Source organism: Cygnus olor, chromosome 6, assembly GCF_009769625.2.
Source record: "Cygnus olor isolate bCygOlo1 chromosome 6, bCygOlo1.pri.v2, whole genome shotgun sequence".
NCBI classification, from domain to species: Eukaryota; Metazoa; Chordata; class Aves; order Anseriformes; family Anatidae; genus Cygnus; species Cygnus olor.
This window is the reverse complement of record NC_049174.1, coordinates 19,665,916-19,690,257: the sequence shown is the minus strand read 5'-3', so window position 1 is coordinate 19,690,257 and position 24,342 is coordinate 19,665,916. Positions and strand designations below refer to the sequence as shown.

Genomic DNA, 24,342 nt, shown 5'->3' with positions numbered 1-24,342 from the left:
GGGAGGCTTCAGTTCTAACCAATTGCGAAACTCACCAAAACAGTTAAACTGACAGCAGATTTTACAGACTGTCTTTTCTGGACTAGATGTAGCAAGAAGAGGCTGAGAAAATGGTTTTCAGGAACCTAAAGTACTAAAGTTATGTCCAAAGACATTGCAGGATCATTTTAAGACCAGACTTTAGGCTTCAGTAAAATATTTGAGGTGAGGCTAAACTTTATTTGTTTGCTAAAGTGCTTGATAATATTTGAAATCAGTTAATGTGTATGATATTTTTTATATATGTATATATATTTAAGTTTTGTATCGATACTGCTAGAATATCTGTTATTCTAAAAGGCATTAAAGTTTCAATAAATTTTTCGGTAAAAAGATAATTTTTGTTTGAGATATTTGGCCCTGATAAGGAAGTACTTTAGATGTGTCAGTTAATAGTAGCAAATATGAAATGTAATTGTGAAGTATATAGCATGAATATGTCTCATCAAATAACCTCGTCTTGGGCTATGATTCACTGAAATGTTAGTTGCTGGGAGGGAGACGTATGTTGAATTGCAGCTTTTCTCCCATGCTTGATTATTATCATTGTTTTTATTTGAGCAAAAGAAACAGAATACTTTAATGTAAAGAGGAATTAGAGGGTACCTTAAAGCAATCTGATCCTGTTAGATCATTCTTCTGTTTGAGCAGTATTATTTCAGCTTTATTGTACAGAAGAAAATTTTACTTTAATCATGGCGTCCTCAATTTTAAATTCTTATTATATAAATTAATATGACACTTCATGCTAATCTAATAGGATGCATCTCTTTACTCATTACTTGATCACCTGTTTCTATCCCAAAGAGAACTTTGGAACTCTGGCTAGCATTTAAATCTGACTCATTCGTTTCTTTTCCAGTCTGAAATAAAAGGGTTTACAGAATTTTCTATGATTCTTATGCTAACACTTACCATCGTGGTATAGAAGCTCTATCTGAAACATTCATTTTAAACACAGAACAAATCTTTATATCAAATTGTTCTGACTGGTGTTGTATCGCAAGTTTCAGTTGTGGTTTTCATTAGGCGATGTCCTGCGGTTCTTTATTATAACTGTCATTGGAGACTAGGTAGAAAATTGAAGTGAATGAAATATTGTCTATTTATCTTAGGTTATGTTTAGTATATATTAACTGTACAATACTAACAAGATGCAATGACATTTTTTTCATAGTAAGCTGGTTACCGTTTTTAAAAAAAGATTGAAATAAGGTAAAATTCATAACCTTTATACTGGTATAGTTGTAGGGTGAATTCACTTTAAGTATTTTATGTCAGATTTATTCCAATATATAGGAGAAGTCTGTTTGCATACTAAGGAACTCAAATTTGTGGAAAAGGAAACTACTATAACAACTACACAGTAAGCCAGCTCAAATCACGCTGTAATGAAATATCATCATTGCATAAGACTGCTATTTCTCTGTCACAGGTGTCTTATCAAGGATTTTGAAAAGCGTCCTTCAGTCACCCACCTTTTGGAGCACCCGTTTATTAAACAAGTACACGGTAAAGATATGTCTCTGCAAAAACAGCTGGCTGAACTCATCCAAGAACAGCAGCGGCTAGGCTTCGTAGCCAAAACGAGGTACTGTACAACACAAATGCAGCAGCTATCCTTCCTCCCACTAATCCTGGAAGCAAAATTTGAAACTTTGAATGCCCAGATATTTACTGTTTCAAATGATCATATGAATGTATTGACTAGCAATATTACTAGCAGTAATACTAGCAGGCATACTAGCTGTATGCCATGTGAATGCAAGAAACATACTTTCCCATGGATAGCTTTTAAAGCTACTTTGATCAGTCATGATACAAACTCTCCTTAGCCTTCTTTTTCCCACTGAACTCTAATTTTATATGTTTTTGCTTTTGGCTTAATCTCAGAATGCTCTGGTCTGAGGAAATACCTGTTGGCATGATGAAAGATATATTTTGGTAGCAGATCTTTAGAAATACAACAGTGAACAATGAAGTGACTGCTAGAAAAGGTTAATAATGGAACACTTTAAAGTGTGTTTTTTGATTAATGCTATTAGTAAGTAGATTATTCAGTACTTAAAATAATTGTTTTGTCTTTGGTTTAATAATAACTGCTATTTTTCATTCAGCCTAGTAATTAATTTAAATATGTGCTTAAAAAGCAATGAATGTTCATCAGCAACAGTGAGTTTTTTGTTTTTTTGTTTTGTTTTTTTACTTTTGAGGCTTACTAAATATATTAGTTTAGTTGCTGTCCAGAGGGTGGCAGAATTTCACTGTTTCAAAAAAGAATTAAATGCAAATGAGCACACCTTCACAAGCTCAGCAATCATTCTGTAATACGAAATTTGTCTAGCATGAGATAAGCTCTGGCCCGTTATTATAAACAAACACCTACTAATGTTGATGAAGAAAATTAAATGTCATGATTCGTAAGGCATAAACATGTATATGCTTATATGCCATTAGATTCTGTAGCTTCAATGCTGGAAGCACAAACAAAAATGTACAAGTTAAAATAAAGGAATAGCTGTAAGTACAGTTTCAAGGTGAAACTGACTCCTAGCTTGTTCTCCCTGCACCCCCCCACTGGAAATGCATACCAGGAACTGCTTACTGTGAGTGAGAGAGCTATGCCAGTGTTACACTACAGGTTTCTGCTGTATCTTTCCTCCTGAGTGGATCTCCCCCATGTATCTCCTCACAGATAGACTACTATAGCTGTGGGTTGGATGGCACAAAAGATATTGGAGTTTTCCCAGCTTTTGACCAAATAGAAGATACAAAGAATGGAATGATCCTTGTGCTAAGAGGAGCTCTGAAATGGATTACTCATGGTTTTCCAACAAATCTCTTTGGTATCTGTCTCCATAATGTGGGGTGAGAAGGAATCAAGACCAAGCCAGCATTTATTTCCCCAAGTCTGTCCATAAACTAATAATGTAGCTTGCAGACCACTTGCTCTTTCACATCACTGAGTTCACCTTTCCCAGTTCTGCAATAGTTTCACTTCTACTCCTAAAGCCCTGCTCTCAGCATACTCATTGTCATTTTGCTTTTAGCCATGCCTCTGAACTAGAGGACATCTGCCAGTGCCAGTCAATGCTAAGAGAGGAGGCAAGGTTAGGCTACTGGAGAAATAGTCATCTTTTACCTTCACTTTGAAGCCAATATACTGTACAACTGCTATTAAAGAATCATAGAATCACATGTTTTAGGTTGTAAGGGACCTCTGGAGGTCATCTGGTCCAACTCCCTTGCTCAAGCAGGGACACCCAGAGCAGGCTGCTCAGCACCATGCCCGGATGGCTTTTGAATATCTCAAGGAGGGAGACTCCACAGCCTCTCTGGACAGCATGTATCAGTGCCTGGCCATCCTCACAGTAAAGAACTGTTTCCTGGAGTTCAGATGGGTCCTCCTGTTTTTCAGTTTGTGCCCGTTGCCTCTTACCCTGTCCCTGGGCACCACTGAAAAGAGCCTGGCTCCATCTTCTCTGCACCCTCCTCTCAGGTATTTGCATACATTAATAAGGTCCCTCTTGAGACTTCTCTGAACAGTCCCAGTTCTCTCAGCCTTTCCTAACAGGAGAAGAGACAGAATGTGTTTCTGATTTTTTTGATCACTGTAGCCTTTTACTACAGTACTACTGCTAGCTTCTTACTTGTTCTTTGAAGCACTGACCCACTTTGATCAAGGCTGAGAGCATGCTCAGTGAGAACAAAAATTTAGTGAGCTTTACCATTGAAATATACAACATATTGTTCAGAATGATGAAGCACTGATTTTTCCAAATATTTGTAACTTGATCAAATTGGGAAAAATTTAGTAGCACTGCAAAAGCATATCCATGCAAAACACCAAGTCTGTGTGCCAAAAAGTGGGGTCTTAGCTGCTTTGTAGAAAGAATCTCAAAACATTTCCAAAGGTTTGCTTGTATTCTAAGGAACGTCTTAGTAAATAAAAAATAAATTGAAAATATTACAGTTTTGAAGACTAGGAGCATCTGAAAACAGTGTCTAATATTAAGAAGTGCTGGGCTTCCATAATGCTAGCTGCTTTAATGCTGAACGTTTCTGTTGTAAAGCCCTACATTCAGTTGCTTATAACTAGCCAGGACTGAGAATGGCAGTTTTATATTCTGAAAGTGGGAAAGTTCTAAATTTTAAATAGGTACTTACTACCAGTCGGTTAATGTTGGACTATAAACATAAGATTATTACAAGAGAACCAACCAGCATCTAATTATAATTTATACCCAGAGGTATAGACACAGTCTGATAATAGTAAAGAGCTTGCCTCTGTAGTAGGGAGATTTAACCCCTAGGAAAAATGGTAGCAGTGAAAAGCCTTAAAAAACTGTCTAATGTGTTTATAAAATAACTATCAATACGTAATATAACTATATATAATATATACGTAATATAAACTCAAAGAAAAAAAATGTCACTTGCATTATTTATCTGCCAGTGTAGTGGAGCTAGTTAGGCTCAGGAAGGGGAAGTAGTTCATGGCAGGTGCAAAAGGGACTGACCTGTTTAGCTAGATTGGTGTGATCCATCTTTTCTAATGGCACTCCTATCTGTGAGAAAAGGTTTGAGTAGACAGGTTATATAATCACTTTTCCCTTGCCAGGTGATGTGCATGTTCAGGCTGTTTAAGTGGCAGTTACTTTTGTAGCATTTCCACACTGAATGCAAAGGTGTGTTTGCAGGTAACAGTGTATAACTGGGTCTAAGCTAAGCATACAGTCAATTTTCTAGCTTTGACAGATTTACTCTTGATTTACATTAATGTAAGTATAATCAGATGCATTTCAATTCACAACATAGCTTTCTGTTACTCTGAGAATGTTAGAGTGCTATTAGAGACAAATAACCTATACAAGACAACTTAAATGTCCTTTTTCTTCTTTTTTTAAAAAACTATATTTAAATAATATATGCATAAAGGGCTAAGCAGGTACCTGAATGCAAGATCTAGATAATGCAGGGAAAGGTGGTATGAAGGTATTTCTAAGCCACTTTCCCAGCTTCCAAGTTCCCAGACAAGCCTGAGGCAGCTCCAAGTCAGATTTACTCGCCTATGCACAAAATGTAATGGCAGTCAGAGCACTGGCATGACACTTCAGTCACACCCATTTGTTCTAGGAGCTCTGAGTGACATTCCGCTTACCAGGAACTTTTGGGATATTCTAGCTGCATCACGGCTATGTGTTGGTCTCATTTGAATCTCTCCCAGCACGGGCTTGCTCACTTTGGCCTAGAATATGCTTTATGGGTGTAACTTATGTCCAGGAGGCAATTCCACCTGCTCTGAGGGAACCTTTATCAACACTGTGGATTTATTTCCCATTGCTTTATGGTACTGTGGCCAAAGATCTGTCCTGAAATACATTAGTGACTTTAACTCAAAGCCTGGCTTCACAAATGGGCTCAGCTCATTGTCAAGTCCTGGTTTCCTCACCCCATATTCTTGCTGTGTTAGCTGTGGGGCTTGTCTGACCTGCCAGGGAGCTGACTGAGTTCAGAGAACTAGCAGAGACAGCCAGCCTGGCAAAGCCAAATTAAAACAGGACTGCTTTTCTCCTGGGTTATTGAGTGTATCTGACTCACCGAGGGGCTGAAGACTAGGTGGAGCTGGTGCAAGAGAGGAGGGGAAGCCACAGAAGTCAGAAAAGGGAACCAGATCATTTTCTTTGGCAAAGAGTTTTTAAATCGCAGCTCAACTTTCTCATCAATGTCCCGAGGGTATAATGGAGAGATGTGGAGAGCTGATACAGCAGTTCACTCCTACTGAAAAGGAAAGAACTGGTTTCTTTCTCCCATTCTACCACAGCTTCCAGGAACAAGCTCATGATGCTGTTTTTATTTCAGCTCCAATGGTTATCAAAACCTCCTGAACTGGAGCTTCTGAAGTAGAAGAAAAAAATAAGAAGAAAACTAAGCCAGCGGATACATACAGATGATTTTTTACTGTGTTAGAGATTGCAGAGAGGGGGTTCCTCGGCTGATATAACTGAAGTAAAGGAGGAATTATCTCAAGTGACCAAAAGTAAGGGATGATACAGGTAGAAAGAAGCAAGCTGTCACCTTTTGACAGGATCATCTGGTCTGACCTTTGCAGCCACAGCCTGAAACTCCTCCGTAATTTTTCTTTCATTCTTCATTTATAAACTTCTTTCAGCGCGGTATAGTTAGACTTAAGGTCAGCACAGCTTGTCTTTCATCTGAACTAAAGGAGCTCTTTTCTGGGTTTGCTGAGAAGAGCCTACTAACAGACATTTTTTGCTATCATCAGTTTGTTTCTGACAAAGATATTGTTTTGCCATGTCCCTTTGCCATGAGGTAACCTCGTAGAGACAGCTTCACACTCTATTTCCTTTATGTGAGAAATTAACTGAAACAAAAAGGTTTGTGCTAGTAAAAGTTAACACTTTTTAAATGCAAAAAATAAAAACAACAAAAACAACAACAAAAAAAAAACATTAACACTTGCTCCTGCTCTTTTTTTTTTTATGAAAGGGATGCTCTTTGAGACGTTTCCACCGGCTTTAAGTACTTTTCCCTACATTATTTTTGTGCATGAGATGCAGATATCTCCTATCCCTATGAAAATGGATGGGGTGTTGCCAGTTTCACAAAACCCAGCACTAACACCCTTCTTTCCACACACGTAATGAGGAAGAAAGCAGGGAAGTGTCTTTATAGAATACATTCAAAAAGTTTTGCCTTGGTGCTGTTCTCACAAACCGTTTTTCAAAATCTTAGAAACTGTTCTTATTGAAAACTATTACATGGAGGTCCAAGAACAAGGTAAAAGGAGCTTTGGAAGATCTGTTGTAGGATTTCTTGTCTTAGAAGGTGATAAAGTAATGGACATTATTTCTAGTATAGGTACGAGCTATGTTTCATTTGTATGTCTATGTATTCTTTAGGGAGAGCTAACCTAGAGCAGCTATACAAAATGCAGTAGGTAAGTCTATAACAGTTTTAATAATACCTAAAAATCATCAACTGCCATCTACTTTTGTTTTGTTATCCCTGTCTATGAAATGTCATAGAGCTGAAGCTCAGCAAAGAAATAGTCTGTTATATTTCCTCAATTGATTAACTCCTGGCGTAAAATTCCTAGAATTGATTCTGTTTGAAATTCAATTTTTATTAAGTATCAAATGCTTTTTGGTTGTATGGTTCAAAGTGGCTGTTTCCAAATTATCATCAGCTTTGAAGAGGCAAACTCCAGGCGTGGCTTATTCTTATCTCGGATGTTTTCCTACAGTCTTGGTATTTTATGTTCCTCTATAAATAGGCATCTTCATAGGAATCAACAGGAAAAGATCTAGTAACCTCTGTTTTCAGTTTTTAAAAGAATGAAAGAACTTCAGCGTTTGGGTAGATAAGTGTTGCGTTTTTTTTTTTTTTTTTTAAAGTTTACTGTAGACAGCAAATAGTTCACTGTTCTGGATCATGCTAGGTCGATGTGCCACTGTAACGGGGAACAGACAGTCAAGAAACCTTGGATTTTCAGGGAGAAAAAGGTAACCTTATCATCAAGATGAACCAAACCTGAAGAAGCTTGGAAAAAGGGAAGTAAAAAAGAATATAAAAAAAATGGAAAAAAGAAAGCTAAACATGTAATAGTTTGAGAAGGGCAGGTAGGTTCCGGGTACTTTCTCCGATATTAGGATGAGGCTATGGTGGCTTGGCAGCTTCCCCCCTCCTGTCAGCCAGCTGGATTACAGCAGCAGTCCATCCAAGGAAGTAATTCTTACAACCAGATATCTAGCTTCCCTGCCAGCTCACATGTAGGTTTGAAAGCAATTAACTGCAAGGAACTTGATTGCATTCAGTCAGTAATTTCCTTTGGACTCAGAATAACAGAAACAGAAATAGTTCTCTGATTGTAAAATGCTGCACACACAGGATTTAATGTGGGTTAAATGCAATACTTCTACCCTTCATCTGTACACATATCAGATGACTGTTAAAAAATAGTTAAAAATTACAGGAAAAAAATTACAAAGTAATTGGGGCCCCAAAGGGCAGTCCTTGGTCTGATTACAATATACGTATTTTTACTGCAGGTTACACAGATGTTTGTTATAGCTACAGCTTTTATATTGTTGTAATTAAGGCTTTGTCAGTGTTTCTGTTATGACCTTGCTTCAACAATTTATTCCAGGCTGAAACCTGATGTACAGGAGCAAAATTTGCTCTTTGCAATGCACAGGGAATAGGTAGTGCTTCTCTGTGTGACAATAGCACATTCACTGCTATTTTTTCTCTCTCATCGTGTTGAGTGTTTTTCTTGTAAATCTCTATTTGGGCACAAATCATTTTAAAGTTGGCAATAACTTAAAGAAGAACTAGTACAGAAACAGTTTTTTTTTTTTTTTTTTTGTGGGTCCTAGAAGAACAGTAAACAAATACTTAACTGCACGAAGAGGCCAAAGTAAAGGCACTGTTATAAAAGAATGTTGGGGATAGAGGGGGGCGAGCTTGGAGAGGGGGACTTGCCAAAGAACAAAAAAAAATCATGATCTGTGCTGCTTTAATCCTCAGGCTGGACCTGCCAGCCAGGTGATTCTTCAATCTAGAAGTATCTGTGGTCAATTTAGCTTTTCCTTCCCTATCATCAGCTTGATTGCAGGGTCATATTAGCATATAGCTATTTACAGTGCACTTCTATTACTGTGGCTGACATCTAGTACACGAGAAGTGCTGCTTGCCAATTGCTCCTCCTCCGAAATCTGAAACAGCTCTCTCCAGCTATCTTTGTGTGATAAAAAGGTGGAGGGAAAATGCTTGGGAGAACAGAGCCTTTTTCAAAAGAGAATGCTCATCACTAGAATTCTGGAATAAATCTAATACTGCTCTTTAGGTTTTATAAGGTTAGATACCTTAAGTGACTAGCCCTATTATGCCACTTTGTAATGAAGAGACTACATCCTACAGGATATGAATCAGAACATTCCTGGAACCTTAAGGCAAATAAGCTAACACTATCAATTTTCCTTTTGCTTAGAATTTGCGCTTGGCAAGTTGGACTTAGATGATCTTTAAGGTCCCTTCCAACCCAAACCATTCTGTGAATCTAACAGTAATTGAAAAAAGGCTGGTAATTGCACTGTTGACGAAAAAAGAAATTACAATTATTCCTCCAATTAAGAGTGTTTTCTTCTGCTTTTTAAGAAATGTTTTGAAAATACTTTAAAAGCAGTGTGTACTTCTGATGTAAAATTGTAGAAATAATAAAAGCTTACTGTCTGTATTCTTTCTTCCCACTCTGTCAACATATCAGCAGGACTTAGGGTCAGTAGAAAACTGATGAGGACAGCAGGAGATTTGAAGCTAATGTGATGTTATGCTCCTAATATCCTCTTCCTAATCATGTACTTAGGAAAATGAGTTAAGCACAAGGAAATATGTGCACAAAGGTTATCTGGTTTACGTATTGGACTAAGAGTAGTTTCCTTAATTATTTATTTACATAGAGTTAAAACAAAACAAAACACTTTTCCAATAACACAGTTGAGTCGTTTATCACTTAAGGAGAACAAACAGCGGGAGTTTAATACACAATCAGATAACAGATTAGTTTGCAAAGCCATTCTGCAATTAGAGATGCTTAGGTTTAGATGTGCCCTCTTTCCCCCTCCTCCCTGCACCTCTGGTAGATGAATCCATACTTGCATCTTGTTGCAATTTAATATTGTGGTTATGATGGTTTATGCCAGAAAAAATATCCTCACAGTTTAGTTGTATTAGTTATAATGTCTAGTCATTGCTTTGCTAGTCACATCTCCATGAAGTCCAGCAACTGTTAAAATATTTGCTTAATTTGTGGACTGATAACTGCTCCCATCTCTAAATGGTTTAAATTATTTTTAACAATATTTTTCTCAGCTGTGAAGTAAAAGGTTGAATTCTGTTTTGAAATGGAAACAACAATTAGAAAAACAGTAGTTCATTATGCCACTTACATGCGTTCGTACTCCCTTGAGGATCTGGCTTGTCAGCAGTGTAATGTTCATGACTGCAGTAAGCACCTAACAAAAATCTAAAAATGGATGGTTTAATTGAATAGAACTTTGAACAAATTGACACTGTCTCCATGCTGCCCACTTGAAATAATAACCACTGCAAGAATTTCTCTTTCATGTTTTTTTATGTGTGTTCTTTCATTTCTTCATATGTACATCAAGGAAACAACCATTTCTGTTTGGGGACATAGGATGGAAAATATAAGCGGGACTGTCATCAAAACCTGCTGTGGTCCCTGTATTTTATATCCTAGCTGACAAAACAGATTGCACAGTTTTATTTAATTACAATTCAAATAAACCATTATAGAGTAGTTTTCCAGAACTCATAGAGTTGCCAAAAGTAAACAAGAAAAATGAATAAAAATAGACATAAAAAATGAAGATCTTTAAATGTAGTTCACAATTATCAATAAATACTTAACACTTTTCTCTTTGTTAGACACTTTCCAGGCAATAATTCTTCTGTACACAATAGCTCTTGGGTATGAAAATAGTCTCTTTACGGAATGAAATCTTACTAAGTTCATGTGGAAGTGCACATAAAGAGACAAAAAGCAAGAGCCTCGATGCTTATTTTTTCAAACAGGATTCCATGACTATATAAATTTAGGATTAAAAAAAAAAGACCTGCGACATCTTCATCTTAACCTTCAACATTATAGATAAAGAGTATTTCCTGCCACGTTACACTATCATTCTGTTATTGCTTGATACAATATTTAGCATTGTTTCTGGATGTATGAGCATGTGATTCATACTTTCTACATGGCAACCAATGCAGAAACAATCTGTCAGGGACTGTCATTGAGGATCAATGCTAAATGTTACTCAGCAGGATGCAGACTGTATCTCAGTGGGTGTCCTTCTACCATGCTTTGATTATGTTTGTTGTAAAGAAAAGCCTGGCTGTGCTTACAGCACTCATATTTCACCCCCTCTGTGGAAGACATTACACTGTCTTGATTTGTCCCTGTTTCAAAAAGATGTGCTGTTTAAAAACATATACACAGCATTTTCAAAGATTCCTTCAGCATAATCTGATTATAAAGGGGTTATGTGACTGTTTGCTGCTTATTGTGTGGCTTAAATCTCTGAGGACAAGCTGACTGAACATTCATACAATTTAGAGTCTGATGGCAGCTGTGGTTCAAAAATGTTCTGGACCAGATCTAGGGTCATCTGAGGAGGTGCTTTGTCATACAACAAGGTAATAGGAGGATTTTATACTACTTATTACTTCTTGTAACTTCATTAGATGATAAAACTATAGACTAGGTACCATGGGGTGGGGAAGATTTAATTAATCAGAGTGGTAGTTTATTAACTTATGTCAAGAAGGGAAAAGATATTTTTTAAATACTTTTCAGTATTAGTGGGGAGTAGTAAGCCTACAGAGAAATCTTTTCTGTGAGCATTAATAAATATATCAGGATTATATCTTGTGAGAAAGAAAACAGGGATATTACACTGCACAGCAAACTGATGTGTTGCTTTTATGAAAGGGTATTTCAAGTAAACAATACGTATTTCAGAGAGCATGCCTAAGTTTTCTGCATGGCAAAAACACTTGCCCATGACTCCCATTGCCTCTGTATTGGCTGTATTTGATCAAGTTTTGTAACCCTGGTGCTTTACTAACAAACTTCCAGGCATGAACGAATACATACTAGAAGACCTTACTGTGTGGATGGAGCTGACAAGTACTCTCTGGATGATGATCTGGTAAATCTAGAAGTTCTAGATGAGGTACTGTACTGTCTGAGCAGCAGTTTCTGACAACTGTGCCTCACATTTCCCTGTTTCTTTTAACAGAATGAGAAGAACTCTTTTTTTGCAAGGTTTTGTCTCAACATGGGAAAGGAATTGTCTTGTGACTGATCTGCTATCATCATTTTGTTAATATTCTATTTATTAGTGACATAAAAGCAGTAGCAGTGAATCCTTTTATGGGGAAAAAGTTAAATATGAGTGATGATAGTTTAAAATATTTTGCAAGTGTCCTAAAATGAGAAATTTAGTCATGAAGATTTTGATTTAAGTGACTCTTCTAGAACTGAATTATATAGAGTAACACATCTACGACTTCTGCATAAAAAGTGGTGAAACAACATCAGCTGCATATTTCATTATAACACCTATGTGCAAACTATCTGCAGTTTTTTTTTCCTGAGGATCCTTAACCTGCATGCCAGTGAGAAGACGATGTAATACTAAATCATGTTAGCATTCTGCTTAAAACAGTCTCTTATTACCAGTTAAAATCTAATCCTTGAGAAATTATTATCCTTGTTTCACAGTCAAATAAAAAATTAAATGGAAACGTACTGTGAAGTGCAGAAAATCTGCATGGCCATTTTGTCTTCAGGAAGTTTACTTCTTGGGCTGATATAGGAAAATGCATACTTATCTGGCAATAGGATATGCCATTTAACTTGGTTTTATGATATTAGTGAGAAATTTGAAAATATTTGTTTGGTTTTGTGATGTCAGTGTTTGAGAAATAATAACATGTATAATAAGTACTTCTTAATCAGTGTTCTCAGCATATTTACAAAAATTATCTTGACTGGAAAAATATTGCTTAACAATCAAACTTTTTCTGGAATCTTCTCAGGATACAATTATCCATCAGCTGCAGAAACGCTATGCTGACTTACAAATTTATACTTATGTGGGAGACATTTTAATAGCCTTAAACCCCTTCCAGAATCTCAGCATTTACTCTCCACAGGTAAGAGAGACTCCAAGATGTGGACAGTACTTACTTTGCATTTTTTATTAACACCACTGGCTAAAGTACTTAAATGATGATGGGAGCACAGACTAACCCTAGCCTTTTCTTCCTTCAGAAATGTGTGGCTACAAATCTTTTATTTTTTTACTTATTTATTTTTCCCCCTCTTTCAGTTTGATGCAGTTGATTTTGTTGCTTTTCCCATGGTGATACAACTTTCACAGGAGGCCTGAATATTGCCCCAGCTACTGCTGTTCTTGTCTGGCATTTAGTACTTTCTTCCAGGAAACAGAAGATGGGTATATGAACCACCTCATGCTGAGGCTGTTGCTTTCTAAACAGTTGCTCTCACTATTGGGTTATTACGTGTCCTGTACCATCAGCTGCAGCCTAAAAGAAACAAGTGAATCAAATGCTGTAAAGATAGAGGCAGCTTAATTCCTTATGAATATGAAGGGAGGTGGAGCCATAAATCCTACTGGCTGTGGGTGCCTAAATTAGGGCTGCAGGCAGAGGGACCAGATTCCAGATTCACTCTGCAGTTTCACTCTTTGCAGTTTCTGTGGTTCACCTTGGGTATTTCCCTGCTTGAATGCTTGTATTTGTAATTGTATTTCTTGTGATACAGTTCTCTTGACTATCTTGTGAAGGCAACTTTGAGATGTATTTTAGGTATTGTAATTTGTGTTCTGGAAGGTGGTCAGTGCCAAGAATTAACGCTCCTCTGCTGGGTGATTCAGTGTGAATTTCATGGTAGAACAGACAACTGCCTTCTGTTTGGTAGGCAGAAGATAGTCATTATCTTCTGTATCAGTTCTTAATTTTACAATTAATTTGTACATTTTAATTAGGTATTCTGACTTGTGTTTTTTTTTTCTTAGTTCTCCAAGCTTTATCATGGTGTGAAGCGTTCATCCAATCCCCCCCACATATTTGCCTCTGCAGATGCTGCCTACCAAAGTATGGTTACGTTCAGCAAAGATCAGGTAAGAATCTTCATGTTGTACTTTAGGATTTTTTCTTTAAGCCTTTTATTCCTGTATGAGGAAAAACAGAGCAGAAATCTAGTCAGGTTGGGACAGTGGCATAAAAGAGAGCACAAAGTTGAATAGGTCAAATAAAAAGGTTACCTGACCATTATAGTTTCCCAGACACCCATGAACTTCTGGCAGTTGACACCAACCACAGGCTATTGCAATACACTGATTCTAGCCTGTCTTGCACTAGGTATTGTAATTATTTACACTTGTGTAAAATAGGGGGGTCTCAATGCTGTAGCAGGTTAACAGAGTTTTAACTGCTCTTCCATTGCAGAAAGACAGTAGCAAGTAATGGATAATCATTTATTTTTACTCTAAGTCACAAAAAACACAAACCATCAAGTCATTGTTTAGTAAACTATATTAAGGATAGGTCTAATATGAATATAATGAGGAGACAAGTCTAGCAATGATTTTAATGAGAATGAAATATTGTGCTGTAGAAGTTAGATTCCTTTTTATTGCATTCTTAAAACTGTAATTTTGCACTCTTTTGAACATGATGTATGTACATGGATATTGGGGTCTAATAATTATTTACATATATTATTATTTAGAGAAAAATAGTTTTATTGTCAGTCCAGCAGGCTAACTTTATAGATTTTTAATATTATATGTCCTTCCTACCTCTTCAAGAAGTAATTTGCATTTATGCAGAGGCAGCAAATTATTTGCAGACATCTGGCTATGCCTGCTGGCATGTATAGTTTGCTATTTTACGTTTGTAAAAGACTACAGGAGTATGTTTATCTCCATTAACTGGGCAATGTTATTCTGGCTCTTCTTTTTAGGGTGTGCTAGATGCACACTGTAGCTAGATCAAAAATGTACTTACTCTGCTTGTTTATCCACTCAGCTTTCCCTTGCACTTTCCTTTGAAGCCTGAAAACTGACTCCAAGTCTAACATTTCTGGTGAAGCTAAAGTCAAGTATGGCCAGTATGAGTTCTGCAAGAACTCATGGTCTTTAACTGTGTAAGCTGTTGTACTTGACTCCTCTAGTGAAGTAGATTAAGACAGTTCTAGGTATCAAAACACTGTGAGTCCATCACTAGGTTGTCTATTTCCAAGAAACACAAAAATACGTGACAAGAATTAAGGAAATGAGCTGCAAATGTCATATCACTAACATTATGTAGAGTCAATATCCACACCTTCTATCAGACAGACACCACAGGATGTCTGATTCCTAAGAAAACTTCACAGCAATATCTATCATGGAGCACAGAGTCTAGTAGTACCTAACATACCCACTAATTATTCCATGTACTTTATATATATACATATATATACTTTATATAACTTACCTCCCCACTGGTATGCATCGCTTTTTATGGAACAGCAAAGGTTGGTCTTGCAAGGCTATTTCACAGTGAGAATGGTAAATAAAAAAGAGCTGGAATGCCTCCATATATTCCAGGCTGGGGAGGGGAGAATGGATAATCTTTCTCTTGGTCAAAAAGGAGTGTCAGAAATGTTGTCTGGAGAACTGCTGTCTCTTTCAAACCTTTTCACAAAGCTCAGTTCTGTATCAAGTATCATTGCGTCAAGTATTTTAGGACCTCATCTCTTTTCCCGGCAAAGAATCTTGCATGAGTCAGTGTATGGTGCAAGGAAGTCTCATGTGTTTGCATAGAAATTTACAAATCTATGCAATTGCTTGGCATTAACATTTATCCTATGTCAGTTCATACTGTACTTTAAGTAGACTAATATTTGCACTGGCGATCTGTAGGGTACATGAAAAATTGGAAAATAATAAATAGCATTAGAATTCATGCTTGCTGTGACCTGAAGTGTTCACACTTCAGCTCTGAACTGACATTCCAGGTGTACTGGCCTTCCATTTCATTCATGAAACATACCAGCAGAAAGCAGATTCTCAAGTAATTCAGATGCTTCCAGCTAATCCCCGAGTTTGTAAGCCTTTGGAGAACCTATAAAATACCATGTTACATACAGTCTGCCAACTCAGAAATAACATGGGTATGTTCTCTCAGAATCACCCAATGAACAGATGCATATTTTTCTGAAATGTTTAGATGTCAGTCTGTTGTTTAGCCTGAATATCATCATCACTTACAGGATAATTTCTCTACACAGCAGCAAACCTTAAAATAATTTTTAAAGCCAGAAGCAGACTTTTGGTGAGTATATTAAGTACAGCTGTACCCTGTATTTCATGTTAATTCAAATGAACTCAATGAAGTGAGCTCAGATGCACTGTTGAATTATGTTACATCAACTAGCTGTGGCAATCTTCAGAGTTCTGAGTATTTGCAACAAGCTGCCTGTGTGCACCGTGTATGTTAGCTTGTAGACATGGTCACTCATTTATGTCTTAGCGCATAGAATTTCACTCACTCCTTTGCACATATGCACATTCTTGTCAGGCATTACAAGATGCATTTTAGTGATCTAAGGAATTATGAAATGATTACACTCAGCCTCTACTGATCTTTCCTTTCTGAAAGAAGTTGAGAGAGTTGACCCGTAAGGTATTTTGCGGTTTTGGTACTAAACGTTAAATAATAAACAGGAGCAGTAACAGCTGAAAACCCATTTATTGACCATGTGGTGAGTTGTACACTTACTGTTTTGTTTTGTGTTCAGTGCATTATCATCAGTGGGGAAAGTGGTGCTGGAAAGACAGAAAGTGCCCATCTGATCGTCCAACATTTGACCTTCTTGGGAAAGGTATTTCTAGCCAATCATGTAAAACTATGAACAAATTCTCCCCATCCCCTGAAATTTTCTTCTTATTTAATGTTTAATACATAAAACTGTTCATGTGAATTTTCCCACTTGAGTCAGGGACAGAGTAATCAAGCAAAGCATTTGTGAGCACTGAATCAAGCCATTAGAGTACAACCTGCACCAAGCCACTCAATACTTTTAAAGGGAAAGTGACAAATTCCGAATGTTCAGTGCTTATAGTTATCTACAGTGTTTATGACATTGTTCATGTATACAATAAAGAATGACAGATCTTGCTTTGGATCTGATCTTAGAAGCTCTTACATGTTTAAATGTAATGAGTAACGATTCTAATGCAAATCAATGGGAAAATAAGTGTGTAAGGTTAACCATAAGTAGTATATGTATTAGTATGATTTCAATCTTAGCTAATGTTCTTCTTGTTCAGCTTTTGATGGTTTGGGGGCTTTAACTAAGTTTCGTGAAGCTTCAGAGGCAGAAGAATTGCAGAGAAGGAAGAATACATTTTTTTTATTTTTATTTTTTTACAAATAGGACGTTTCTTTTTCAGTGTATGGCCCTATTGTGTAATTAGGTTAACAGAGTATCAAACTCCATAAGAAGTTATGATAACAGGATGCTATGCTTCTGAGGCAGGAATTCGATTGTGGGTAAGCAATATATTCTTTTAATGGTCCTTCTGGTCTGTATCTGTTCTGTGAAGGCCAATAACCGTGCTTTGCGTGAGAAAATTCTTCAGGTGAATCCTCTGGTTGAAGCATTTGGGAATGCTTGCACTGCCATCAATGACAACTCAAGTCGCTTCGGAAAATATCTGGAAATGATGTTTACGCCCACAGGAGCTGTAATGGGGGCAAAGATTTCTGAGTATCTACTTGAAAAATCAAGGGTCATAAAACAGGCTGTGTAAGTGTACTAATCATCTGTCCTTTCACATTTATGTAATGTTTGGATTCTGTTTAATTCTGCAAAAACCCTTATTTTAAATGCTTTCAGTAGTGTCTTCTACTAAAGTGCTAGTCCTTTATACATTACTATAATGAAAAGAGTAGTAAAGTTCTTTTGGATTGGAAGCCAGACCTGTTCCATTCTTTGGAGAAATATTGTGATTGGCTGGGTATTCTGTGTTTCACAGTTGAAATAGTTGTCTTCAGGCTTTCAATGTTATTGGCACTGATCCTACACCATTAAAACAAGTGGGATATTTGCTACCTACTCAATTAGCTCACAATAAGGATTTCCACTTTTCCTTGTACAAGATACTGCAAGTATAAACATCTGTGCTTTATAGAAATACTTTTTTTGTTTCCAGGGGAGAGAAAAATTTCCATATATTTTATTATATTTATGCTGGCCTATATCATCAGAAGAAACTTTCTGAATATAGACTTCCTGAAAAAAGGCCTCCTAGGTAACTTGTTTTAACTATTCGTTGTAATTAGCTATTGATCAGCTCTTGCTTTCAGTATGATGCCTTAAAATCTCTCTTAATCCTTCTACATCCCTTAAGGATCTTTTTTAATCCTCCCAAGCAAAGAAAAGGATGGACAATAAAGAATTATATTATTTGTATGAGAACTTGAACCATTTAAAGAGAAGGAAGAAACAATCTCATTATTATGTAAATATTCTGTCCTATTTTCAGATCAGGACAGTCACCTCGTGCTTTCTTGTGATACTTCAGAGAACCCCAAATATATTTTGCAGTTGTGTTTTTTGATAGACATTTGTACTTGGAGAGCATCTGATCTGTATTGGGTGAGGGAGTGCATGTATAAAATGTTAGTAACGCTATGAACAGATATTAACAAAGTATAAGCAAAAGTTAGTGTAACAAAAATTAAAACTTCTTATGAATTAGCATGAAAATATTTAATTGGAAGATATTTCAATAAATGTTCTTTCCATTTGCTGATGCAGTTACATTAAAGTCACTGAAGTTTGTACTGGCATATCTGCTAGTTTGGTGCTTTCTTTCTCCTATTCTACTTAGATATATTGATAATGAAACTGGAAGAGTAATGCATGATATTGTTACCAAGGATTCCTATGGAAGGCAATTTGAAGCAATTCAGCATTGCTTTAGAATTATAGGATTCACTGATGAGGTAAGAGATACAGTTTCTAAACCATTATTGACCTTCTTTCTAAAAACATCTCCAGCACTGCCTGTGTTCAGGCTGCCATTTGATTGTGTGAATACACAGCTGTGCCACAGAATCTCTCTTATGACGGAAATGAATTATGAAAGCAAAACCACACACCCAGGAGCCGGGACCAGCCTGAGGTCTCATTCTGTAATCAGGCAAGTCCATTCACAGTTCTGTATCACACTTGTCTGTGTCAATAGGAGCTTACTTGAACAACCAATAGGAGCTTACAGAACAGTCTACAAGCTTTAATAGCCATTCCAGTGTTCCCCTTTTTCTTTCATGGAGTAAATTTGGAGTACATATCTAATATGATTCCTTAAAAGTGCTTTTTGTCATTTTTACAGGAAGTGTACTCAGTGTACAGAATTCTGACTGGAATCCTAAATACTGGAAATATTGAGTTTGCTGCCATTTCTTCGCAACACCAAACAGATAAAAGTGAGGTTCCCAACCCAGAAGCCTTAGATAATGGTAAACACATTTTAACATTGTCAGTTCTACAAAAGCAATTTGACTATATCTGTGAGAATCTGTAACTTGTGGTAACAGGCAATGCTAGTGATTTCCACTGCATAATCACAGTTAAATATCTTTTCTTCACTGTCTTTCAGCTGCTGCACTGCTAAGTATTGGGTCAGAAGAACTTCAAGAGGCCCTAACATCCCACTGTGTTGTAACACGTGGGGAAACTATTATTCGAACAAACACTGTGGACAAAGCAGCTGATGTGCGAGATGCCATGTCTAAAGCACTTTATGGCCGGCTCTTCAGCTGGATTGTAAATCGTATTAATACACTGCTTCAGCCAGATAAAAATATATGGCAAGTTACACATTGGTGAATCATTTGTATTTACTGTGCAGTAGTCTTTGATGGGTTCATCCATTTGTATATTTTTGATTTTGCGGGAGGGGTGCTGTGTTTATTTTGGCTAAGGCTTCAAAATGGCTTTCATGCTGTGATACTGAATTCTGTTTCCAGGACATTAACCCCAACATTTTCAAAGAGCTGAGTGGAATTTAGCTACTGAAGTCAACGGAAATCAGATGGTGAAAATAACGTAAAATTCTTTCAGAAGATGCTTCCTATGTAGTGAACATTAGGTCATACCAAAGGCCAGTAAATAGTTGGAGTGCACTGAAAACTTCAGCATGGTTTCACAGTCCTTCCAGTACTTCTGCCATTGTGCGATAGTAATAAATACAGATCTCAGATTATTATTATGCTGCTACTTGAGTTGTAATTGGCAATTTTGAATTGTTTGTAATTACAGAAACGTTCACATTTTTTTCATTGCCAAGAACTGGTCTGGCTGCTTTGCTCTTTTCAAGCAGCTGTAGAGATTTCTAGATATAAGAGAACGCCTTAGGTGATGTCAAAGTGCTTCAACTTGCTACAAGACTCCTCCTTCCCTCCTGGGAGAAGGCATGGAGGGAACAAGTACTGTAGTAGGACAACATGTGGAATAATTATTGCAAACATAACTTAAAGATGATGCTAGTTCTGAATTCTACCACAGAATAATGTTAATGTAATGCTGTGCTTTGGCACCACATTAATATGCTCTGCATTTTTCTTGTCTTGGAGATAACTTGGAGATTCCTACTTGGTATTTTATTATATCATGCAGAAATGTCATCATCCACACTTGCAGTTCCAGTGTGACTGTGGTAATGAGAATACATAAGCTAACACCCTTAACAATCCTGTTGTAACAGCAGCAGACTTGGTAGAAATTACTTTGCTGACTGAGTATAGCAAAAACATTCTATATGAGCTCGACGCTTTTGTCTACGTGGAGGAGCTGACAATAGGTTTTATTGGGGATCTGCTTATTGAAACCACTTGTTTTAATATATCTGCAAAGAGTTTTTCTCCTGCTTTTCACCTGTGATTCTCCAGCTTCTTTCATGGAAATTTGCACAAGGCAAGTGTAAAACCAAGTCATTAATGATGTTGAACAAATGCATAACTTGATAAGTTCAAACACACTTTTTCTCCGCTGTTTTTGCAGCAGATTGAATTGATCATGCAATCTTAGTTACCATGTTTATTTTGATTTTAACTGGGTGTTGCCCATGCTGAATTTTGTTTGTATTTTCACATGCAGCAATGCTGAAAATGGGATGAATGTTGGGATACTAGATATATTTGGATTTGAGAACTTTGCAAGAAATTCCTTTGAACAGCTGTGCATAAATATTGCTAATGAGCAGATCCAGTTTTATTTCAATCAACATATCTTTGCACTTGAGCAAGTAAGTTCAACTCTTACGAAGTCTAGTTGAATCAGCCATTTTGACCCATAGATCATATTCAGGAGTACATTATAAACTGTAAAATGGTTATGGGGTTTAAATACAAGTCATGGCCACATCTTTCAACATAGTTATTGTTTTGTTAATAATGTTGGGGTCCATAGAGTGTTGCTGTGCATCATTAATGTCTCAACAATGTTGCTTTTACTTGTTCAATATAAAAACTGTGCTGGTAACTTTGTAGATGGAATATCAGAGTGAGGGAATCGATGCTGCTGCAGTGGAGTATGAGGACAACCGTCCGCTTCTAGATATGTTCCTCCAGAAACCCATGGGTCTTCTTTCTCTACTAGATGAAGAAAGTCGATTTCCTCAGGCAACAGACCTAACGTTAGTTGGTATGAGCAAACAAAAATCCTGGGAAACAACATATATTTTGTGAGCGTGGATTGACATCTTTACCTTAGTTTTACTAGCCTAGTTGTTCTACTGAGACTGTGCCATTTTGCTTGACGTTTTAAGTATGTTTTTCATTGTGCTTCATCATTCATGATGCATGTTTTTTGTATTGCAAAAGTTATGTTACATATCCGGTGTCAGGGGCTTATTGTCTGTCAGTGTTTTAAGGAAATAACCGGTGTGTTGTCCCTGTATGGGAGGTACATCAAGAAGCATTTATCCTCATTTAAAAAGGAAGGCTGCAACATAGCAGATTATTGTGCATCTAGGACCACCCTGGGAGTTAGCATTAATGCTGAGAGTAAAGTTAAGATCTCCCAGGATCCTAGGCCCATGTTTATCCAATTAGAAAATACTGCTTCACTCCAGATTATCTCATCATAAATAGAAAGTGTGTGTTATTTCTGGTGTGCCATCTGGCAGAATGTTTCCTTTCCTTCATGCATATTTTACGTATGTCTTAACAAATCTTGGCGCCAACTTTAAAACGTGCAGTGCATGCCATGTTTAAAACTGTTGTCCTGCTTTTATTTACTAGAGCTACATTTTTCCCTGTGATATGTAACAGAGAGTTCCAGTTCAATGTAATGTACAGCCGGGATTCAAACTCAGTCAGAGAAAAATAACAGCTGCCTGGTAAATTACATGATATATGCACAAGATTTTTCACTTCTGGGCTGCAATTTGAAATGAGGTCAAAGACAGACTGAATGCTATGGTTTCATTCCAGTCCTTATTTGTGTACTAAAACTGTGAGCCTCCCTGTTGGTCCTGTAAAACAGTTAATATTGAGTATTGAACTTGCACTTTGACAGTGGCATTTTCTCTGGTCTAGAACTTATCAGTCTTATTATTAATATCTTGAGAGCACAGCAGAGCAGAATCCCTCAAGGAGATAGCAACTGAGATATTTTGCCCTCTCCAGATGTGCCAGGCAATCATTAATTCTCCCCCACTCTGCATCCAACCCTTCCCTCCCTGCCAAATTCTAAACTTAATTCTTTTTGCTTTAAATTGAAGGATTTTCAAGCTTGGTTACACATTAATGGAAAGAAAAGCCTAAGAAAAAATACTAATGGATTCTAACATTAGAAAAAAAAATATTATATTGTCTGACCTACACAACATGATGGAGAATTTTATTAATTGATTCTTGCCTCGGGTCTCTAGTTGCAAGTGCAGATAAAGAAATACAATAGCAAGTTTCACAGTATCAGCACTAATTTCATTACAAAATATTGGAGAGAGTATGAAACATCACAGAGCAAAAAAGACACCGCATAGCAAGTGGTGTTTTTTTTTCTGTCAGCTCTTCAGAGGTGCGTCACAGGAAACAGAGAGCCCTTTGGATAGATGTAGATGTCCAAAGGCAAATGGGAGATGGCCCCAGCCTGAAAACATAGACATATACTTAAAATATGATACGCAAAGCTAAATGGATGGGGAAAGGAAGATAGGGAAAATAAAAATAACAGGCATTTAGGCAGGCCAGATATGTGCACAGCTTTGAAATAAATTCACCCCAAACCTTAATGTACATACATACACATATATATAGAAAGCAAATTCACAGCAAAATATAAGAAGTTTTCACACCTTCTCATTAGCCCCTATTATGTAATAGTTTTCCATGCACAAAACTATGCATGAACATAGGAATTTGAAAGACATTCTAGTTTTGAGTTGTTCTATTCAAAAGTAATAGCTGGGAAGAAAGCACAAAGAAGATGGCACACAGCTATTATTGGGCAATCTGACAATGTGTGTGTATATAGTAGTATAGCAGCAAGCAGTCCTTAATTAGTAGGGCGATTTTACTTAACCACTGTTATTCATTTTTATCAATGTCACTTCTCAAATGTTTAGATAAATTTGAGGATAACTTACGATGCAAATACTTCTGGAGACCAAAAGGAGTGGAACTGTCATTTGGTATTCAGCACTATGCTGGGAAGGTAGGGCCATGTGACTTTTTATTTAGTGGTGGGGTCATTATCTGTTTTATCCAAAGTAACTGCTTTTTTTTTTTTCTTCCCTCATTTTAATAATGAGAAAGTTTACAGATAAAATGATAAAGTTAGAAAACCTAGAATCTATGATAAAATTTTTGTGTGAAGTAGTCCATTTTAGAACCTATCCTTAGGACCTCTTCAGAAATTTGGTAGACAGTAACTGCCTTTTATTCTGAAAGAAATCTGGCACCAGAAACACCATCACTACAATATTTTTAAGGGGGCAATGCTGTCGGGCTAGTACAGGCTACACAATTGTTAACATCGTGTGAATGCCACGGTAATTGTGTGTATGACTGTAGATAACATATATGTGTAAAGGCAGCATGTAACAGTATCTTCCATAGTACTTAAATCCCATATTGAAAGCATTGGAAAGACTGACTGGAGCAATTTTTGCTAGTGCACACAACTGTACTCCACAGCACCTAACCTCTTTTGTTCTCAGCAATCCATGTATTATTTTATGTGGGGATTAATGGTCCAATTTTTTCAGATAACATGAGCTTTACTTGTGATTTCAGGTGCAAATCTTCATTCATAAACAAAAAGTCAAAATGAAATAGCCATGTTTTTTATAGTTACCAATAAAGTCTCTTCTTCAGAGTCAAAAATTTTATGATGTGCTCTAGTAAACTTAGTCCAGCTTTCTGTCCTGTTAAGAATAACTGCAAAATTTCACACAGGTTTATTAAATTCTTCATACCCAAATGACCAAGTCATAAAACCACTACTGACTAGTTCTCCATTGTAGGAGAGCATTTCAGTTTCTTTGTATTTAACTCGTGGACTCCAGTGGAATTAGGCTAGTAAGGAATATTGCTAGTAATAATAAAACCAGTTTAAAAAAATATTAGTGCAGTTTTTTAAAAAATAAAAGGATAAGCAAAATTAAC

General features: G+C 36.8%; 1 protein-coding gene across 11 annotated transcripts in view; it reads left to right on the top strand.

The window, feature by feature from the left end:
- The window catches only part of MYO3B (myosin IIIB), a 213,926-nt gene that overhangs the window by 81,364 nt on the left and 108,220 nt on the right, over positions 1 to 24,342 (top strand). For 9 of the 11 annotated variants that reach the window (XR_005821290.1, XR_005821291.1, XM_040562175.1 and 6 more), the window contains 13 exons: positions 1,475 to 1,630; positions 11,723 to 11,819; positions 12,688 to 12,804; positions 13,689 to 13,793; positions 16,460 to 16,543; positions 17,268 to 17,470; positions 17,877 to 17,975; positions 18,558 to 18,672; positions 19,062 to 19,188; positions 19,329 to 19,539; positions 20,828 to 20,975; positions 21,220 to 21,373; positions 23,301 to 23,389. Coding sequence is in view for 9 of the 11 variants with exons in the window: in XM_040562175.1 (XP_040418109.1) it covers positions 1,475 to 1,630; positions 11,723 to 11,819; positions 12,688 to 12,804; positions 13,689 to 13,793; positions 16,460 to 16,543; positions 17,268 to 17,470; positions 17,877 to 17,975; positions 18,558 to 18,672; positions 19,062 to 19,188; positions 19,329 to 19,539; positions 20,828 to 20,975; positions 21,220 to 21,373; positions 23,301 to 23,389 (1,705 nt within the window). In the remaining 2 variants the exon portion in view is untranslated. Of the gene's footprint in view, positions 1 to 1,474; positions 1,631 to 5,901; positions 6,489 to 11,722; positions 11,820 to 12,687; positions 12,805 to 13,688; positions 13,794 to 16,459; positions 16,544 to 17,267; positions 17,471 to 17,876; positions 17,976 to 18,557; positions 18,673 to 19,061; positions 19,189 to 19,328; positions 19,540 to 20,827; positions 20,976 to 21,219; positions 21,374 to 23,300; positions 23,390 to 24,342 lie in introns of those variants that run through there. The other 2 variants (XM_040562181.1, XM_040562184.1) reach the window with 2 other exon arrangements.